Here is a 19,606-nt window from a genome sequence, read left to right as displayed (position 1 = left end):
GGAAAAGTCATTTAAATCAAATCAAATCACTTTTATTGTCACATCACATGTGCAGGTACATTGGTACAGCACATGTGAGTGAAATTCTTGTGTGCGAGCTTCACAAGCAACAGAGTTGTGCAAAATACAATAATGTAAACAAGCAAAATACAAGAATGGCTAAATCTGAAACTAATAAATATATGTACAATATATAATAGTATATGCATTTGTTGCCTCCCTAAGATGATGACCAGAGGGGCAACTGGTTTCCTGTTCAACAACGTGTGGCGCTGTGATAAAGAATAGAAAAAGGGACACACGTTGAGCTGATGTCAGTTTCACAACAGGAAGGTTTATTCTTCACAACAGCTTAGAACAGCTTCAAGTATCACCATACTAACTGCAAAGAAATGGCCTTATGTTTCAGTCCAGTTTACCATACATGGCCACAGTTCCCTGAGCTAGAGACTGTATAAATCTCTCAATACAACTTTGACAAAACATAAACGAAATATTGCTTAAATCCATTGATTTGTTTTACAAAGATAAACAAAACACAACAGTGTACTCTGTACTTCATTTTTAACTACATTTACAAACATAAAATTAACTCATTTTAATTCTTGTTCAGCACTAAATTATTTATGTGAAATGTATTTCCACTGTACTGACAATGTAACTTCTGTTTTTTTAAATATAGCTATTTTACTCTTGACAAGAAAATAATGTCTTTGACATAAAACAAACATATTCACTGTTCTTATACAACCTACAACTATATAGAGTGCAATGCTCCTTTAACAGCGTTCACTACTACTGTGCAGTCAGCATTGATCAAACAGTTTCCTTATAACACTTTATAAATGTCTTTGTATTAAACCACAAACTTGTTCTTGTAACCACAAGATCAACCAGAAGAATAAAACATAGTATGAAGCCCATTTATCCGAGTGCATAATACATTAAGAGTTCACAGTCCAGAAGTCTCTCACAGGTCAGATTAGCTTCCCCACACACACTCAGTATTCCACATTAGCCAAGTCCGCTAGCATTAGCATCATTTAGCCTGCAGCCATAACCCACAATTCAGACACAACTCAGAATGAATCTATTTCTTTAGCGAGTTAAGCTCATTACCCACATAAACAACATCGTCCGTTTGTAAGGTCTGCAGTATACATTCATTTAAATGCATTTACTAACCTGTGATAAAGAATAGAAAAAGGGACACACGTTGAGCTGATGTCAGTTTCACAACAGGAAGGTTTATTCTTCCTCTGTGCCCCAAAACGCTACTCGATACCACTGCGCGTAATGCGCCCTCTAGCGGCTGGATGTAGGATAGCATTTTAAATGACAGGTACAAAGATAGAATCACAACAAAACACAACAACAACTGGGCTGTTTTCCCCAGTTTAATTCTGATACTATTTTTTACTAGAAAGCTATTTTCAACTTTCTACGCGTGTGTGTGTGTGTGTGTGTGTTTACACATATTTTACAAATTAAATAGAGTAAACAATAAATAAAATATATAAAAATATACAGAGTTGAGACATGTGCAAAACAGTGGCATTACTGTACAGTATGGAGTGCATAATGTTAAAGTTCCAGTAGTGAAGCTGAGGTGTCTATGACGTGTTCAGCAGTCTGATGGCCTGGTGGAAGAAGCTGTCTCTTATTACATGTTACTCATTACTTTTCTTAAAAGTAATGCAGTATGTTTCTTAATTACTTGCCATGACATCATCATTACTTCATGAAATGACCTGAAATGTATTGTTTCATAATTACTAGGTAATAATGTAAACCTATACACACCAACACAAATTTATATTTTAATCAGGATGCACATTTAATCTTTCTTCTAGTGTTTATGATTATTCGTCCAGAATTGCTGTGCGTTGCTGACCTACAGCAGACAAGAGCTTCTGGACATCTGGACTCATAACTCCAACAGTTTTATCGCCGATCTCCGACTCATCCCAGAGATCTCCAGAACACCGGAGGCTGCCCACTCTCCCCAGCCGGGCGGAAGTGCACGCAGACGGCGCCGAGATTGTAAACAAAGGCGAGGTAGGCGTGGAGGGCTACGGGCTAAGCTAAAGCTAACACCACACCAGCTGCCTTTACCCAGTATTTTCCTCGCCAATGTCCGTTCTCTGGCAAACAAAATGGATGAGATACGGCTCTCCATCACTAACAACAGACAGATTATGGACTCAAATGTCATGTTTTTCACCGAAACATGGTTGAACAACAGCTGCCCGGACAATGCTATCGAGTTAGCAGGACGCCACACACACCGAGCCGACAGGCTAGCCGATGACTCCGGCAAGACCAGAGGTGGAGGTTTGTGCATTTATATTAACAATGCTTGGTGCATGAACTCCACTACTACTGAGAGTCACTGCTCACCTAATGCGGAGTTTTTAATGGTAAAATGCAGACCTTATTATCTCTCCAGAGAACTCACTTCGATCATACTCACTGCCGTGTATATACCCCCCGACTAGGGTTGCCAACTCCCTGAAAAATAAATAAGGGACACCTCGTGGCCAGGGCCGGGCGACCCAGTTGTCTTCACCCTTCCCAGTGTGGTGAATTTTCTAGCTCTTTTTTTGTGTGTGAAATTATTTTTTTTAACCCTTTGACTTGAATTTGATTTAAGTAGATGTGTATTCTTTGTGATATGAACACATGTGAAACAAATGATCATTTAGCCATTTATTTTTAGCTCAAAATGGCAACATTAACACATAAAACAGGTCTCTTTCTTAAACAGAAGCCTGTCATGCTTAACTTTTGAGAATATAAGTAAATCTTTCTTTAAAAGAACTCTGTCCTGCTTAACTTAAAATAATAGAAAACAATAGAAAGAAAAAATATTCTTGTAACAGTGCACATTTAGTGCATTTAGTACAATTGGCTTCAGCTGAGGTATTATTTCAGCTTTTCTAATGCTAATCAGCTGCTCCCGTTTGAAAACCCGCTTGTTCCCATGATTACGCATCTTAACTCATCATCATTATTCATCTATGTATTACTTTTATGTATTAGTCATCTATTTGTTGTAATCATCTATCCTTGCAGTCGTTTATTACACAAAATAAATTATATTATCACACTTCTGGCCACATAGCGCTGATATTCACTGCACATGCCCATATTAACTTTTTCCAGCCAGGTGTTTTCCTTTTCCCATTCTTCCCTTTCTCTGAGGGGAACAAACATTGCTGCTCTAACGCTGGGCTCACACTGTGCGGTTTTAGGCCCATTTTGAGCCGATTTTTGAGTGATCGGACCGATTTTGGCCTTCATCGTGTAGTATACGTGGGGTAACGAGAAGTGATTAACACCTCACGACCAGCTCCCGATCATCAATCGCTCGTGAGCCGCTCACACTGCTCGCGCGCAAACACGTAAACGCAGTGAAAAAGACGGAGCAGCACGGCTATGCAGCGTGTGATCTGGACACAAGCGATGGAGGCACAACTTGTAGAACTTTGAAAAGCTCATCCGAGCCTTTTCGATGTGGCCTCACAAAATTATCACGACCACAACAACCGTGAAAATAGTTGGATCTACATCGCTGCTAAATCACAGCTGCCTGATCATGTTTTTCATTAGCAATTTAGCAAAGTTGATGGTGGTGGTGTGTCTGTGTGAGTGAGAGACAGAGAGAGCGAGCGACAGATTTTCTGTTATAACCTTAATTTTATGGACGCACAGTGTGAGCACTCAGGTCGCATCAGAGCATCGGGCGGTATAGTGTGAGACCTGCATCGTGACCTACCAACTTCTAACCCCTGCGAGTCAATCGTGCAGTTTGAGCAGGAGCTGAATAACGCGACTGAAAAAATCGCACAGTGTCTGCCCAGCTTTAGGTGTACTGTCGTCCGAGACTTGCACCGCAGTGACGGCGTTTGTTTCCCTGTTGGCCATGCTTCTTGTTGTGGTCATCTGTTGTCTTCCGGTATTTTCTCCGTAAGCGACCTTTCCTCGACCAATGGGATGAGCGGTAATCTGAATTGTCATACTCGAATTGTCATAAGTGTGCTGTCAGCTCATTGGTCACAAAGCAGGAGAGGGGCTGGGAATTATGTTTTCAAACAAAGCGTTAATTCCATAAACATTTATAGACTACTTTTGATTCTCACTGTATTACGGGACAAAGTGCGTCCCTTATTAGCTCAATACGGGACGTGTACTTTTGTTTCTAAATACGGGACGATTCCGTATTTTAAGGGACGGTTGGCAACCCTACCTCTACCACACATTACACGAGAACACACTAGTCCGCGTACACACGGTAGCATCCATTACAGGGAGAGTGCGAAGAAGAACAAAAAGGGGGTGACACACCAGTCATGAGACAGGAGGCGCCGCCAAGTGGTGATACACTGCATTACAATAGCAACTGTTACATCATGGAAACTGTAATGAACTGGCTAATGTTTAACTTTGAATTTTTCCCATAGGTCTTTTGCAGAAGGTCCCTATAGACAAAAACTAAATGGGAAAAATTGAGCAGGGTTAGTGTCACACTAATAAAGGAATATGTCTGTGAAGGTTCTCAGTCATCCAGGTCATCGTAGTCAAAGGAGCTTGCAAAGAAAAGCGTCTGGACTAGTGGGAGTAACTCCCACTAGGTTTATATCTGGGACTCTCCACCATTTGACCTTAGAACTGAAGAAGCTTTTCGGATGAGAGGTGAAACGTCTTCAAGCAACTTAAAGAAGTCCAGACGCTTTTCTTTGCAAGCTCCTTTCACTAATAAAGGAATGTAACTGTCATTTCTCATTTGAATGAGAATATTCATTTAGAGGAAATCATACGGGATTGTGTCACAGTTATTACTTACCTAATTATTACTTCCCTGAAAACTGATATTTAAAATTCTGTAAGTAGTTTAACAAAATTTTGACTTTCTTATATCAGTTCTGAATCCATTCACCATACAGCTTACCAGCAACACAGTCTTGATTGTCACTGCCATCTAGTGAGTAGCCGAATGAAATGAAATGAAATGAAGCAGCTGCTTCATGTCATTAGGAAGATTGCTTTTGCTTTAGTTTTTATTTCAGTTAATAATTATAAGAAAAATAGTTATTAATGAAATGTACTGTGCAACTTGCATGCTGCTTTTTGGTCTTTACTTTAGTAGGTGAATGTCAGTTGATGTTATTAGAGCTGTGGCTGTTAAACAATATCTGTCAAGTGTCTATTAAGTGATAGAAGTAAAAACAAAATGGTTCCGAGCAAGGTGCTCCATCCTGACATGTTGTTTTGCTTTAGTGTGATGTGAATATCAATATATGTTTACTGAGTCACAGCTGCTTAACTTCGAGACCCTATCCTCACATGTCATGCTTGACCTGTGAGGATTACAGCAAACACTTTTTCAGTGTGTCATCACATACAAAATACACTCATTCAAATCAAATCAAATCACTTTTTATTGTCACATCACATGTGCAGGCACACTGGCAAAGCACATGCGAGTGAAATTCTTGTGTGCGAGCCCCACAAGCAACAGAGATGTGCAAACACAACAACACAAACGAGCAAAATACAAGAATGGCCAACCTGAAACTAATAAATATATGTACAATATATAATAGTGTATGCATTTCTGGATGTGTATACTAAATATTTTCCTACGTGTGTGTGTGTGTGTGTGTGTGTGTGTGTGTGTGTGTATACACATTTTTACAAATTAAATAGTAAAAAAAAATAAAAAATAAAAAATAAAATAATAATAATAATAATAATAATAAAATATATAAAATATACAGAGTTGAATATGTGCAAAACAAGTGGCATTTATATACAGTGTGGAGTGCATAATGTTGAAGTTCCAGTAGTGAAGCTGAGGTGTCTATGACGTGTTCAGCAGTCTGATGATTCAGTACCAATTATTGCTCTTATTAAGGAGCAGACCACTTAAACATTAAAGGATTTACTGACTCACTCGTCAGTGATCATAGTAGTCAAAAGATCATTGCATAAGGAAGACATGGTGGGGGATGCTATATTGAAAATGAAACAAAAAATCCTGATTATCTGTCATAAAAATTGATGAACACTTACTTTTTCGTGATGTAATGTTTTTATTAAACAATATCATAAATTAAACAATTCAACAAAAACTACTTATGTTAATATAAAAGAAGAAAATCATTGAGTTTTATCTCAAGATCACTGTTTTCATACATAGTTAGGGATCATTAAACTACTCTGAATCTGAATCTCACTTTCTCTCGCTGTCGTGGGCGCGGTTAGCGTCATGACGTAGGTTGCTGCTACGTAAACCGTTCGGCGCAAAAATTCAAACGCTGTACAGGAAGAAATTTGCTGCTTGTTCTTTCTGTCATATTGCAACTTATAACGGGTCTACATAAGTCTCCGTCGGATTTAAGGCAATTCTCGGTACGTTTCGGGGCTGAAGCAAGTCTTGTGATAAAGTTTTTATTTGTTAGTAAGCCTGCTAACGCTAACTGTAAGAACACGTTCATACCGAAGTTAGGGTTGTTATGCTAAAATGCATGTAATGTTAGCTTAGCGTGAGCATGTAAGTGCGTTTGAGCTGTACATGTGTTTCTTTCGTAATTATTTTACTAAACTAGCTTACCAAATATGTTGTGCTAAGATGGCGTTTGCTTTCTGAAAATTGATTTTAATTGAATGTATATAACCTTTTCACTGGTTTAATACTTTATTGTAGAGTTCCTTTGTTTATATGCGAGTAGCGTTCAAGCTAAGTTAAACTGATGGAAATCCAGAATAAAGTCAATGGGAGTCTACAAAAGGAAGGATTCGCTGGCTGTGCTATACTAATAAATGATGAACCCTTAAAGTAATCAACGTTGTTTCGGTAGCAAACAGGCAAGATTAATGCGAACTTAACTCTAGCATATCGTGCTTGCATAACCAGAGCCAACAATAAGAGTTTCTTGTATTTTTTTCTCCCAATTTCTTTGTCATCATAAGATCACATTCTCTCTTCTTATTCTCATTAGTGACTTTTAAACTTGGCATAAACTTTGTTTTCCTTTATAAGTTCCAAACAGCTGTAACAACACAAGCACAGCACTTTGTAAAAACAGCTGTTTCAGAGTTATGTTAGCATCAAATATATACCTTAATTCCTCATCCCGTGGGTTGTATTGACAGATTTCACCACCGAGATCCAATTGAGTTACTTTTAATATTTTTCCTAAAGATTTTATTTGGGTTGATTAGAGGAGTTTTTTACATGTAAATTTTGGTTTTGGCTCAGTTAACTACAACAAATAGTTAACTGAGCCAAGTTAACTTTCTCTCCTGCTTCAAATTGATATGTGTACGGTACATTCAGAGCACTGAATTCTGCGCTTTAAGCACAATTTTTTTCCAACCCTCTGTTCAGTCCAAACATCTTTTCCTATCTCCAGCAAAGATGAGCGCAGCCTCCACACCCGTCTCCCGGGTACGACCAGGATGGATGTCATCCTGTTTGAAGAATAAGGGTCTGTCCCCTGCAGGCAGCAGCACTCCACTGCTGTCAGCTTTCCCTGGAAACGATGATGAGCAGGAGCGACGTCAGCGTAGGAGGTCAAGAGTCATTGACCTTCAAGCTGCAAGTGATTCCTCCTTAAATGACTCTGCATCTCACAGGTATGCTGTAGATAATGGCAAAACTAAAAGTAATTTGTAAAAACATTTTGTGCCATGGCTTTGACAAATAGTGCCTGGCTGCCTGGCTGCTATGTATCATGTGAGCTCAAAGACAATCTCATTATCCTAATCAGCACTGTGGGAACTCCTGCTGCCGTGCCCAAGTTGTCAAATGCACAGATCTCAGAGCATTACTCCACCTGCATAAAACTCTCCACTGAAAATGTAAGTATTTGTATGTGCATGCATTTTCCTCTTTTTCCCTTTATAGTAAATGTCCTTTGTCTTTCTCTGTGATTAGTAGATGAGAAAATATGACAAAATACAGGAAAAATAAATTAATAAATTACTTTTTTTTTTTTATTCTTATCAACAGAAAATCACCACAAAAAATGCATTTGGTCTGCATTTGATTGATTACATGGCTGATATTCTCAAACAAAAGGATTCAGAGCTCACCAACTTCAAGGTATGTGTAACTGATTGTTTCATTCATCATTTTGGTTATCTAAAAGTCTTTGAACTGATTTAAACATTTGAATGAAGCATCATGATAAATTATTTTCTGGTTGTTGGAGAACATAGAAATGTCGTTTGTTTTTTGTTTTTTAAGTGTGTTTAAAATATCAGGAAAATATATTTCTTAGACTCAGCACCCACCTGACTTGTTTAAGTTAGGCAGGTGCTAACACCAGTTTGATTTTAATTCAGGGAAGCAGAATTTATACAAAATTAAGGCTGCATTCTGTCCAGTGTGGTCTCTCATCTCACAGGCAATAAGTTCACTCATTCTGAGAAAGTGCAGGATTGTGTATTAACCTAGAGTATCTGCAGGGGTATTGTGGTGTAATTACTTCAACATATGAAGGGTCCTATAAAAGGTGATGTCGTACACTGTGAAATATGTATTTATTATTAAGTTTTGCAAGTAGTATCCTTCAATATTTACATCTTTTCATCCTAAAGGTGGCAGCTGGCACTCTGGATGCCAGTACGAAAATCTACGCTGTGAGAGTGGATGCTGTTCATGCTGATGCCTACAGAGTGCTGGGTGGTCTGGGTGCTGAAACCAAACCTGGAGAGGGTGAGAGTCTCTGTATTGTTGTTGGATTTTTCTTTTAACCGTACTTGTGCTGTGGCTTGAGCTTTCTGGCTTTTTCTAACACAGTTTTAAAGTTGTTGAACCCACCTTCCTGTACTATTGAACATTTTCTGCTTTTTTTGAATTCCTTGTGCATACACAGGCCATGGTGCAACAGAGGAAGATGGAGATGATGCAGGACTTGCAGGAGGTGAAGTCACTGCCAAACAGCCAAAGAAGAAAAGGCCTCCCAAGAAGACAGTAGAGCAAAACCTGAGCAACATCAACAGTGCTGAGTCTGAGAGGAGATGTGAGGTATGTAGAGGTCTTAGCAAAGTAACTAAGATAATGCGCACCTCAGTTCTTCTTTTTTTTTTTCTTTTTTTTTTTTTGTACTTTTTGAAATAACAGAAGTATCGTTCAGGGCTTCTGGACCACTATGCCAATGACTAATCATGGGAAATATTCCTGCTTATTGCTTATGTCATGCAGCAATAAGCAATAATAGAATATAGCTATCGATGTATAGATCCAGGAATACAGCATTTGGGTTAAATGAGAATGAATTGAAAACAACCTTTGCAAGATCTAGGCTCATTAATGCACATAAATGAACAACACTAAAAACATTCAGAGGTTGTTTGTTTTGTTTTCATTTCACTGTTTGGATTTTGGGTCAAATCATTCTGTTTTGTAGCCAACAGACTCAGCTATGTTGTTATCTTATACCACTAGAATAGAAGATGCAACTCCCTCGAAATGCAGTACACACCCTCACTCCATTAAAATAGGTGAAATGCTTTAAACTGATATATATAATATAGAAACAACAAAGACCCAGAGAGAGGTAGATCTCTATTTTTATGCCAAATGTAATTACCATCGATATGCAAACAGTGCTGTAATCTAAGTAAGCAGTACTTGATTCTAACCAAGGAAACTATACTTTGCTAGTTTCTTCACTTAAGGTAATGTAGCTGTTTTAACAGCTGATATATGTGATGGGTTTTGAACATGAGCTGAAAGTATATTCATTAGGCTTGGGCTATTTATGAGCTTAGATTTTTGTTAATTATTTAATTAATTAAATCCTTATTGATATGAACATGCTTCAGCTGTGATTATATTACTTGAGGAAAAAGTTAGTGTACAGGAGAATCAGTAAAAAAAAAAACAGCCTTCTGTTTTATTTCCTGTACAGAAACTCAATGTTCAACATGATAAGCTGGAAAATACAAATTTATGAATACTGCTTACTATTTTTGGTGTTGTTATATATTTAGCAGTCAAATTAAGAACGATCTTACTGTTTAGAACTGGAAAAAAAGGGTGGCACAGTCCCCGTACCAAATTTTTATATGCATTTATGTGCAGAGGTCTCTTTACTAAATGTTAAACAACTTCAGCATCACTGCTAGAGTTAATGTTGGATTACTATCATGGATTACGGCTTAAATCCACTGATGATTGATACGTTTGTTTGATTTAGATCAATAGTTAAATTAGATGTTGTCTTAGAAGACACCTCGAGGGATTTTTCTTTTCTTTTTTTTCATTACTATCACAGCATCACTTTGCCATAGTAATAAGCTTAAATGCCTCTTAGTTGATATCAAGCTAGGTTGTGTTTATGATAAACTTTCTGTCTTCCCCACAAAGGTGGACCCCATGTTTCAGCGGATGGCCTCATCCTTTGATGAGAGCAGCACAGCTGGGGTCTTCCTGTCAGTTCTTTTCAGTGAGAGCAGTCGCTGCGAGCTGCTCTTTCCATCCCACATGACCCTCCTGCAATCCAGACCCGCCTACTCTCCTCCATCTCCACAGGGGGTCCCAGCATCCCCATTCATGGGTAAAAGTCTTTCAATAAGCCCAATAAATTCATTTACACTTGGACGTTAAATATTGTGCCGCTAGTTGGATGTTCATAAGAACCTTAATAATAATGGATTTATATAGCGCTTTTCAAGGCACCCAAAGCGCTTTACAATACCACTATTCATTTACTCTCACATTCATACACTGGTGGAGGCAAGCTACAGTTGTAGCCACAGCTGCCCTGGGGCAGAAGCGAGGCTGCCATATCGCGCCATCGGCCCCTCTGGCCAACACCAGTAGGCAAGTAGGGTAAAGTGTCTTGCCCAGGGACACAACGACCAGGACAGAGAGCCCAGGGATCGAACCGGCGACCTTCCGGTTACAGATGCGATTCCCAACCCCCTGAGCCACGGTCGCCCCCCTTAGCACTGTATCACTGTCATCCTTCGGGTTCTCCCAGAAATGAAAACTTGTCTTTCTGTAACATGTCACTCGCAGCTGGACTGCAGCGTTCCCAGGAGAAAAGCTCCGTCTGCCCCTCACTGCAGGACTTCTCGTTCACTAGCTGGAATCCGGAGCAGGTAAGAGAAAACGGATCTAGTGCTTATTTCTGTCAGTTGTTTCTGAATACTAGTTGTAATATGATTAGGTTATGGAATTTCCATCCTACAAATCTGATTTAATCCTTTGTAAACTGATCTCCTTTGTTTTGTTCAGTTCTTCACTCTCTTTTAGTAGATACATAAAGGAAACCCTATTTTACTACAGCTCTAGTGTGAGCAACTATTTTTGCTTGCAAAGTAAAAGTCCTTAGAAATGTAAAGTCCTGCAGGTTTGAATTTAATATTCTATGCATGTTCTTTCAGACCATGAATCAGCTCTTAGAGAAGATGAAGCAGGGCGATCATGTGTTTGACGTGAACAATGAGCCTGAGCCAGAGCCAGAGGAAGATGACTGTCCTGACTTTGATGGTGACTATGAGGAGGGAGTGGGTGACTGTGAGGATGGATCAAAGGAACACAAGGAGGGTTGTGAGCCCTCTGGCAAAAGAAGGTAAGATTGAGGATTGGACAGCAGCGCAGGGAAGTCTTTTGTTTGTTTTTTTCCCTTCCTCTTGTCTGTCTCCTAAACCTTTTCTATAAATGGATGGTAAATTTGCTTTCGTTTTTAGTTTGAATGGTTTTATGATGCCATACAGGGATGTGATTCCCATTGGAGAGGGAGACATCGCCACCATGTGCTTGCAGCTGTCCTCTCAGCCCAGGGAGTATTCATACTTCAGCCCCAGGACCATGGCCACGTGGGCTGGACCTGGCTACTGGCAGTTCAAACCGAAACACAAGTGTGAGTGAAATTAAGGTTTTAGCAAAGACCCATTTTAGTTGCAGTAAAAGCGTTGCATTATTGCACCTTATAACAAAATACCAAACTCCAAATTTTCTTTGAAAGTAAATAAAGTAATTTCTGTAAGCTTTCATATTTAAGAAACCATCCACTTTACAAAGCCGATGAGAAGCCAGAGACGTTAAAAAGGTTTTGAAATTGTGCTGCTTTTTAAAATATTCCACTTCCCAGCAGTCGGTGGTTACAAAGAGCTTCTGTTTTCATCACACAAAGAAACTCCTCAGCACAACTCCTTAGCTTAACCACACTACTTGCATGTACTACAACAGGTCCTGAGTTATACGCGTCAGTAAGAAACCGACTAGAATAACTGCTAAGGATAAAACCACTCTAGATCTGATATGTCGTTAGTGACTTGTAACACAGTGCCTTCTGAAGCAGAACACGGTCTAAATATTATGTCCTGCTGTGCTGCAGTTGTTAAACATCACAGTGCCATCCTTCAGGTCAGATTTGGCTTCAGATATAGAGATATTTGTGAGATGTGAGCAGACATTAGAGAAGTTGTTACGCTAAACAAGACATGTTACATATTAAAGTTTGTGTAGATGTTGACAGACAACACATCACATTAAAAATTTTCTTATTTATGTTGGTAAGATTAAATGTAGGCTTATGCTACTGCGTTTGTTTTTGAAGTAACATGTGACGCATGCCACATTCACTTTGGTCATTATCTAGCCTGTCATAAGTAATGCCTGAAATCTATCATAAATGCATTCGGATGCATTATGCTGTCATACTGAAATGATGTTTACAAATTATTATTATTTTCTGTTTTGAGTGATGTGGTAAATTGGGCCTTTTCTCTAACAACTGAGATGGTTTTCTAATGGTTGTCCTTTCTCACTAAATGTGTGCAGTGTAAAAGTAACCTGCCATCTGTAATCTCTGACCATTGTTATGTACTTTTATGTCATACAGTGGATCATTTGCCTGAAAAGGAGACACGTAAAAGGAAGCCCAAAAAGACCTTTGAAATAGACTTCAATGACGATGTCAACTTTGATACCTACTTCCGAACAACAAGGGTAAAAAAAAAAGAAAAAGAAAGAAAACATCTCTGCTGCTTCTGTCTTTTTTCTTTGTACAGGGAGTGCAGAATTATTAGGCAAGTTGTATTTTTGAGGAATAATTTTATTATTGAACAACAACCATGTTCTCAATGAACCCAAAAAAACTCATTAATATCAAAGCTGAATGTTTTTGGAAGTAGTTTTTAGTTTGTTTTTAGTTTTAGCTATTTTAGGGGGATATCTGTGTGTGCAGGTGACTATTACTGTGCATAATTATTAGGCAACTTAACAAAAAACAAATATATACCCATTTCAATTATTTATTTTTACCAGTGACACCAACATAACATCTCCACATTCACAAATATACATTTCTGACATTCAAAAACAAAACAAAAACAAATCAGCGACCAATATAGCCACCTTTCTTTGCAAGGACACTCAAAAGCCTGCCATCCATGGATTCTGTCAGTGTTTTGATCTGTTCACCATCAACATTGCGTGCAGCAGCAACCACAGCCTCCCAGACACTGTTCAGAGAGGTGTACTGTTTTCCTTCCTTGTAAATCTCACATTTGATGATGGACCACAGGTTCTCAATGGGGTTCAGAACAGGTGAACAAGGAGGCCATGTCATTAGTTTTTCTTCTTTTATACCCTTTCTTGCAGCCACGCTGTGGAGTACTTGGACGCGTGTGATGGAGCATTGTCCTGCATGAAAATCATGTTTTTCTTGAAGGATGCAGACTTCTTCCTGTACCACTGCTTGAAGAAGGTGTCTTCCAGAAACTGGCAGTAGGACTGGGAGTTGAGCTTGACTCCATCCTCAACCCGAAAAGGCCCCACAAGCTCATCTTTGATGATACCAGCCCAAACCAGTACTCCACCTCCACCTTGCTGGCGTCTGAGTCGGACTGGAGCTCTCTGCCCTTTACCAATCCAGCCACGGGCCCATCCATCTGGCCCATCAAGACTCACTCTCATTTCATCAGTCCATAAAACCTTAGAAAAACCAGTCTTGAGATATTTCTTGGCCCAGTCTTGACGTTTCAGCTTGTGTGTCTTGTTCAGTGGTGGTCGTCTTTCAGCCTTTCTTACCTTGGCCATGTCTCTGAGTATTGCACACCTTGTGCTTTTGGGCACTCAAGTGATGTTGCAGCTCTGAAATATGGCCAAACTGGTGGCAAGTGGCATCTTGGCAGCTGCACGCTTGACTTTTCTCAGTTCATGGGCAGTTATTTTGCGCCTTGGTTTTTCCACACGCTTCTTGCGACCCTGTTGACTATTTTGAATGAAACGCTTGATTGTTCGATGATCACGCTTCAGAAGCTTTGCAATTTTGAGACTGCTGCATCCCTCTGCAAGATATCTCACTATTTTTGACTTTTCTGAGCCCGTCAAGTCCTTCTTTTGACCCATTTTGCCAAAGGAAAGGAAGTTGCCTAATAATTATGCACACCTGATATAGGGTGTTGATGTCATTAGACCACACCCCTTCTCATTACAGAGATGCACATCACCTAATATGCTTAATTGGTAGTAGGCTTTCGAGCCTATACAGCTTGGAGTAAGACAACATGCATGAAGAGGATGATGTGGACAAAATACTCATTTGCCTAATAATTCTGCACTCCCTGTATATATGAAGCTGTCAAATACATTCACCTGTTCAACTACAGTGACTACTTTTTGAGCCATAGATGACCAGCTCTTCAATCATTTCAGTGTTTCACGTCATTGTGAACAAAGCCAGCCTGCTGCCATGGTTATTATAATAACATCAATCTCATGTACAAATATTAGTAATGGTGACAGGAGGTAAAGCTTAGCATGTTCTGTAGCAGAGTCCAGTGACAGAGTCTGTTTGTCAAGTATGCATCAGGAAACTTGCTGATCTGAGTCTTTTCTTGTGTGCTTCTGCATTGAAACATAACTCTTGTGATTTAACTATAATGATTAAATTCAGTTGAATCTCTAAAAGGTTTTGAAGTTTTGGATTACAGATTTTTGGGAAACTCACCAACCAAACTTTATCTTCCTTTCCTTTCACAGGCTGCCACCACTAACACCAAGTCTGCACTTAGTGCCAGAAGTAAAAAAACAACTCTACCAGCAGATTTCCAGTTTCCTCCAGAGACGCTCTCCCAGCTCAGCCTCAAACCCTCCAGCACAGTAAGACTTATTTCTTTTTACCATTTCAGGCCATACTTTATGTTAGCATTTCATAGTTTAATTAAAATTATTAACTTTTTTAGATACTTCTAACTGTGCAGACATGATTTAATATTTACATCTATTTTCTTTTTAGTGTTTTTTTTAATATGGCTTGCAGTATCACATGGACTTCCTATTTACCTCTGTGAAAATGCGATATCTCAAAAATGATCTCGGATGTGTTTGAATCTCATATCAACTGTTTGTTTTGTTTTTGTTTTCATAAAATTGGGCAGTTTTACAGTCAGTATGTAATTTACTCAATATTTCCATAATTGAGTGCAAGATGTTTGGGACGTATTAATATTGATCAATCTGGTCTTGTTTACTCTAGTTAAGTCCAGAAGGACAGAAGAGGCTGTCTGCAGAGCTCGGAGAAGGCATTGGAGATTATGACTACAACAACGCCAATGACACAGCCAACTTCTGTCCAGGTCTACAGGTCTGAAAAACTCTTTTTAGCATCACTTTTGATTTGATTCTAAGAAAGCTCATTTCAGGTGTTCATTTATCACAAGGGATTACTTCTGCAGGTAGCTCCGCACATTTCATTGGACAGGATTTTAAACCGCATGCCCGGACACATTTCACTATCAATTCTGAATTGATTATATTGTAAAATCTTACTGTTTCTGGTTTATCCAGAAGTGGTTTGGGTTATGAAACACAAATTTTAATCTTAGGGTTGTATTTTGATGTTGCAATAACTACAACAATCACTAGTATATAGATTGTTAGTATTAGTAAAGAAACGACTCGTCTTTGCCGCAACATTTGACATACTACACATGTGGCCTGTGTCTAACCATGTACATTAAATGTGATTATGCAGAACAACAATGTCTATCTCGGGCCCTGTGGCGGCAAACTGGCACCTACTCCCCCTATGTAATACATCAATTTGTTGGAAGACCAATAAATGTATATTTTTTAGTAGAATAACCCCACTTTTTCACCATGTAACCACATCAGTGATTTCTATCCACTGTTTTGCTGTTCCTGTCGTATTGAGTGCAGTCATTTATTCTTGTCTACTGCTAGTATCTCCTCCTGCACAGCCTGGTTGTACTTGGTGTGTTTTTTATTGCATATTTTGCAGGTACTGTGCTGTGCTGGAGTTTGATGTAGTTCCTTATTTAGGTAATAAATCGTGATCAGAGGCTGACACAGGGCTGTCAGTCTCACAAATCCTTGGGCTTGTCTCACTGACTGTGCTAGGAAACAAAAAGACATGGCAGTGCTATAGCAATTATATCTCTATATGATATTTTTATATCAGAGCGACTGTTTAAAACCTTTTCTTTTATGTATCACACACCTGTGACTGACACTACATGGAAACTACACCCTTTCTGCATCAAATCTTGTGGAAGAAGCTAAAAGCAACATCTAACCTGCTGAGGAATGAAAGAATTAACAAATCCCCGTCACGGCAAATCAACAACTGATTAGAAACCACATGTCAAATCTTTATTCATCTTCTGTTTCAGGGAGGTGACAGTGATGATGATGTTGAAGGGTTTGCTGGTTCAGATGACACACAGCCTTCGAGTGACAGCATGCCTCTGCCCTCACAAGATCTCGAGGGCGTGTCCACCTATGGGGAGGAGGATCTGGTACCTGAGCCACACAGGGTGAGCAATGCAACTAGTTTAGTCGTGCTTTAAGTAGCTCTTCCCTTTAGTACCATCTCTGCTCAAAAGCTTCTGCAGTAATATTTTTTATCATACCCCACTGAAAAATAGAAGATGGAACTGAAACAACTGTATGACTTAGGACAAATAGTCATTAATAATGGATATATTATAAGCAGAATTTTTGTTTGTGAACTTCTATAGTTCTACTTTGATTGTTTTTGTAGGTCAACAAGATTGAAATCAACTACGCCAAGACAGCAAAGAAAATGGACATGAAGAGACTCAAGAACAGCATGTGGACTCTTCTGATTGACAGCCCAGAAAAACCCACAGAGGTAAATTACACACCGCGTATTAGCTTCTTTTTTCTGTGGTGCATACAGTGACAAATTTCAGGTTGGTCATGCATCACATGCGGTGGGCACAGTTGCCTTCCAGGCGGCCCTTTTTCACTGCGTTTCTGTTTGACTCTGTGTTTTATTACTTGTTCCTTGGTGTTCCCTGTAGGGGGTGGAGACTGTGGAGAAACCTGAAGTGTGTGGAGAGAAAGTGTTCAGTCAGACCACAAAGACGCTGCTTCAAAGGTATAAGCAGATCTCTTGTCATGTCTGCCATGGCACAGCACTAATGAGGAGTATCAGACCTCACCAAAAGAATATTGGATATAAAATTATGGTTTGAGATACAGAAGTTTCTCTGACAAGCTAGTGTGAAGCTATACACGATCAAATCACGGTGTCACTGAAATACTAATTCCATCAGAATCATGAAAATCATCATTGATGAAATATAAAATTCTCTCTCTCACTCCCTCTCTCTGTCTCTCTCTCACACATATTCAGATTACCAAACACAATGGCTCAGAACCTGTCAGTGGCACTGGCGTTTGTCGCTTTACTTCATCTTGCCAATGAAAAGGTGAGTGTTGTTTGCTGTATGTTTTGTTTATTTGATTTCATTTGTTATTATTATGATGTATGTACTCTCCTCATGTTGGTTTAAAATGAGCTGCAGCATCAAGGGATGAAAAATTAAACCAATGTCAAACTGCACTTCCCATAGCAGCCAGATTGGCTTTAAATGCAAAGGTGGTTAAAGCTAATATGATGTCACCCATTTATTTTGCACTCTGCACCTTGTTGGTTTATTTTGGAGCCAGAAATTATGTCACATGGGTCAAAGCACTGAGTGCTATCACAGCTAATGTTTGTAGTTTGTATATATATATATATATAGATATAGCTTTAGCACCAGGAAACTTCACTAAGGAAGGAATTTGGGTGTGTAACTGGGCAATTTATTTTTCAGTTCATTCATTCATTCATTCTTTATTCCCTGAAATAGGATGTCCAAACATTCTCAGTCCTGATTGGCTGGCAGATGTTCCTTAAAGTTACATATCTAGTTCAGCAAGTCCACGGAGTACATTAAAATGTAGGGCAGCCGTGGCTCAGGGGTTTGGGAAGTGCATCTGTAACCGGAAGGTCAACGGTTCAATCCCTGGGCTCTCTGTCCTGCTCGTTGTGTCCTTGGGCAAGACACTTCACCTACCGCCTGCTGGTGTTGACCAGAGGGGCCGATGGCACGATATGGCAGCCTCGCTTCTCAGTCTGCCCCAGGGCAGCTGTGGCCACTAGTGTGTGAATGCGAGAGTGAATGAATAGTGGCACTGTAAAGTGCTTTGGGTGCCTTGAAAAGTGCTATATAAATCCAATCCATTATTATTATTATTACTGCTGTGTCACGCTTAAAAAGTCGTCAGTCCTAATGTTTGTTTTTGTCTTTTTTACAGAATTTGGAGCTGGTGAAGGTTGATGACATGTCAGATATCATCATCAAACAAGGCCACTGAGGGAATTATGAATCATATGAGGCTTACTGCTACTCTTTTCTTCAATTCTCTTCTTTTTCAACTCTTTACTTTGTATATTTTTTTTTTCTTTTTAAACGCTGTCCTGTTTCTATCTCCCGTCTCTACCTGCTTTTATTCTTTATAATTATAGTATGTTTGTTTCTCCTTTTAGTTTGTGCAATTGATGCATATCCTGTGTGTAGCTAATTACTCAACAGCACACAAAAAATGTACATTGTGAACAGAAATAAAAGCTTTTTTTTCTCAAATCTGATGGAGAAATTAAATCCAAAACATGTTACCCCACATTTTCTTGTTCTGTGGCAGTATTTCAGCACACTTAAACAATGGTTTTCAAACAGTTTTCCCAAATTGTCGTAATGCCTTTGATTATTTTTAGCTGCTTCTGATTCAAAGCAGCTTGCAGCAGTCATGACATAAGGGCATGCAATGACCAGTATTCAATCTTCGTCACCAGTTTCACCAGACAAAGAAACCGGTTTGTCAGGAGTCAAGCTGCTGGCTGGGTGAAATTTGTGACACCAGGAGAGGGAGGAGTAACTGAGCTGAGGCCACTGCTGCTAATCTAAGTGCTGCTCTCCAGTGTCACTGTTGTCCCCTTGAAATATTAACAAAAAAAAACATAAACAACTACATCCTCCTGTACTATCAGAAATGCATTGTGTTACTTTACAGTTATGTTAAGTTAGAAAGCAAGTTTTTCAGCCATCCTGAACACAAAGTTACAAAAGGTTCATCGCTAAGGGTTTCACCGCTAACATATCATGGGTACATCTTGGTATGACGCCTTCTTTAACAATAGAAGAGGGACTGCCGCCTACAGGTGTTTTTGGAGACAACAAAGGAAGTAAACGTATGCACCTGCAAAATAAAAGCACGGAGGTCGACAATGAAAGTTTGACTCGCTTAAAAATCATTACAATT

General features: G+C 39.2%; 2 protein-coding genes across 6 annotated transcripts in view; both read left to right on the top strand.

The window, feature by feature from the left end:
* The window catches only part of LOC145432300 (ATP-dependent RNA helicase DDX54-like), a 318,477-nt gene that overhangs the window by 201,037 nt on the left and 97,834 nt on the right, over positions 1-19,606 (top strand). The window lies entirely within an intron of this gene.
* ncaph (non-SMC condensin I complex, subunit H) lies at positions 1,569-18,930 on the top strand. Of its 2 annotated transcripts, none has more exons than XM_026188427.2 (18): positions 1,569-2,334; positions 7,419-7,641; positions 7,776-7,866; positions 8,018-8,110; positions 8,608-8,725; positions 8,886-9,037; positions 10,382-10,571; positions 11,036-11,118; positions 11,404-11,591; positions 11,737-11,882; positions 12,867-12,973; positions 15,011-15,130; positions 15,507-15,614; positions 16,663-16,806; positions 17,034-17,144; positions 17,317-17,393; positions 17,652-17,727; positions 18,602-18,930. In XM_026188427.2, exons 1-18 carry the CDS (start codon positions 2,157-2,159, stop codon positions 18,659-18,661), a joined length of 2,265 nt encoding a protein of 754 aa, XP_026044212.2. In that variant the 5' UTR covers positions 1,569-2,156; the 3' UTR covers positions 18,662-18,930. The 2 variants fall into 2 exon arrangements, with proteins under 2 accessions (XP_026044212.2, XP_026044211.1); XM_026188426.2 differs by lacking the exon at positions 1,569-2,334 and adding an exon at positions 5,972-6,414.

The sequence above is a fragment of the Astatotilapia calliptera genome, chromosome 12 (genome assembly GCF_964374335.1).
Source record: "Astatotilapia calliptera chromosome 12, fAstCal68.1, whole genome shotgun sequence".
NCBI lineage: Eukaryota > Metazoa > Chordata > Actinopteri > Cichliformes > Cichlidae > Astatotilapia > Astatotilapia calliptera.
The sequence above is the reverse complement of the archived record's forward strand: the minus strand, read 5'-3'. Positions and strand labels throughout refer to the sequence as shown.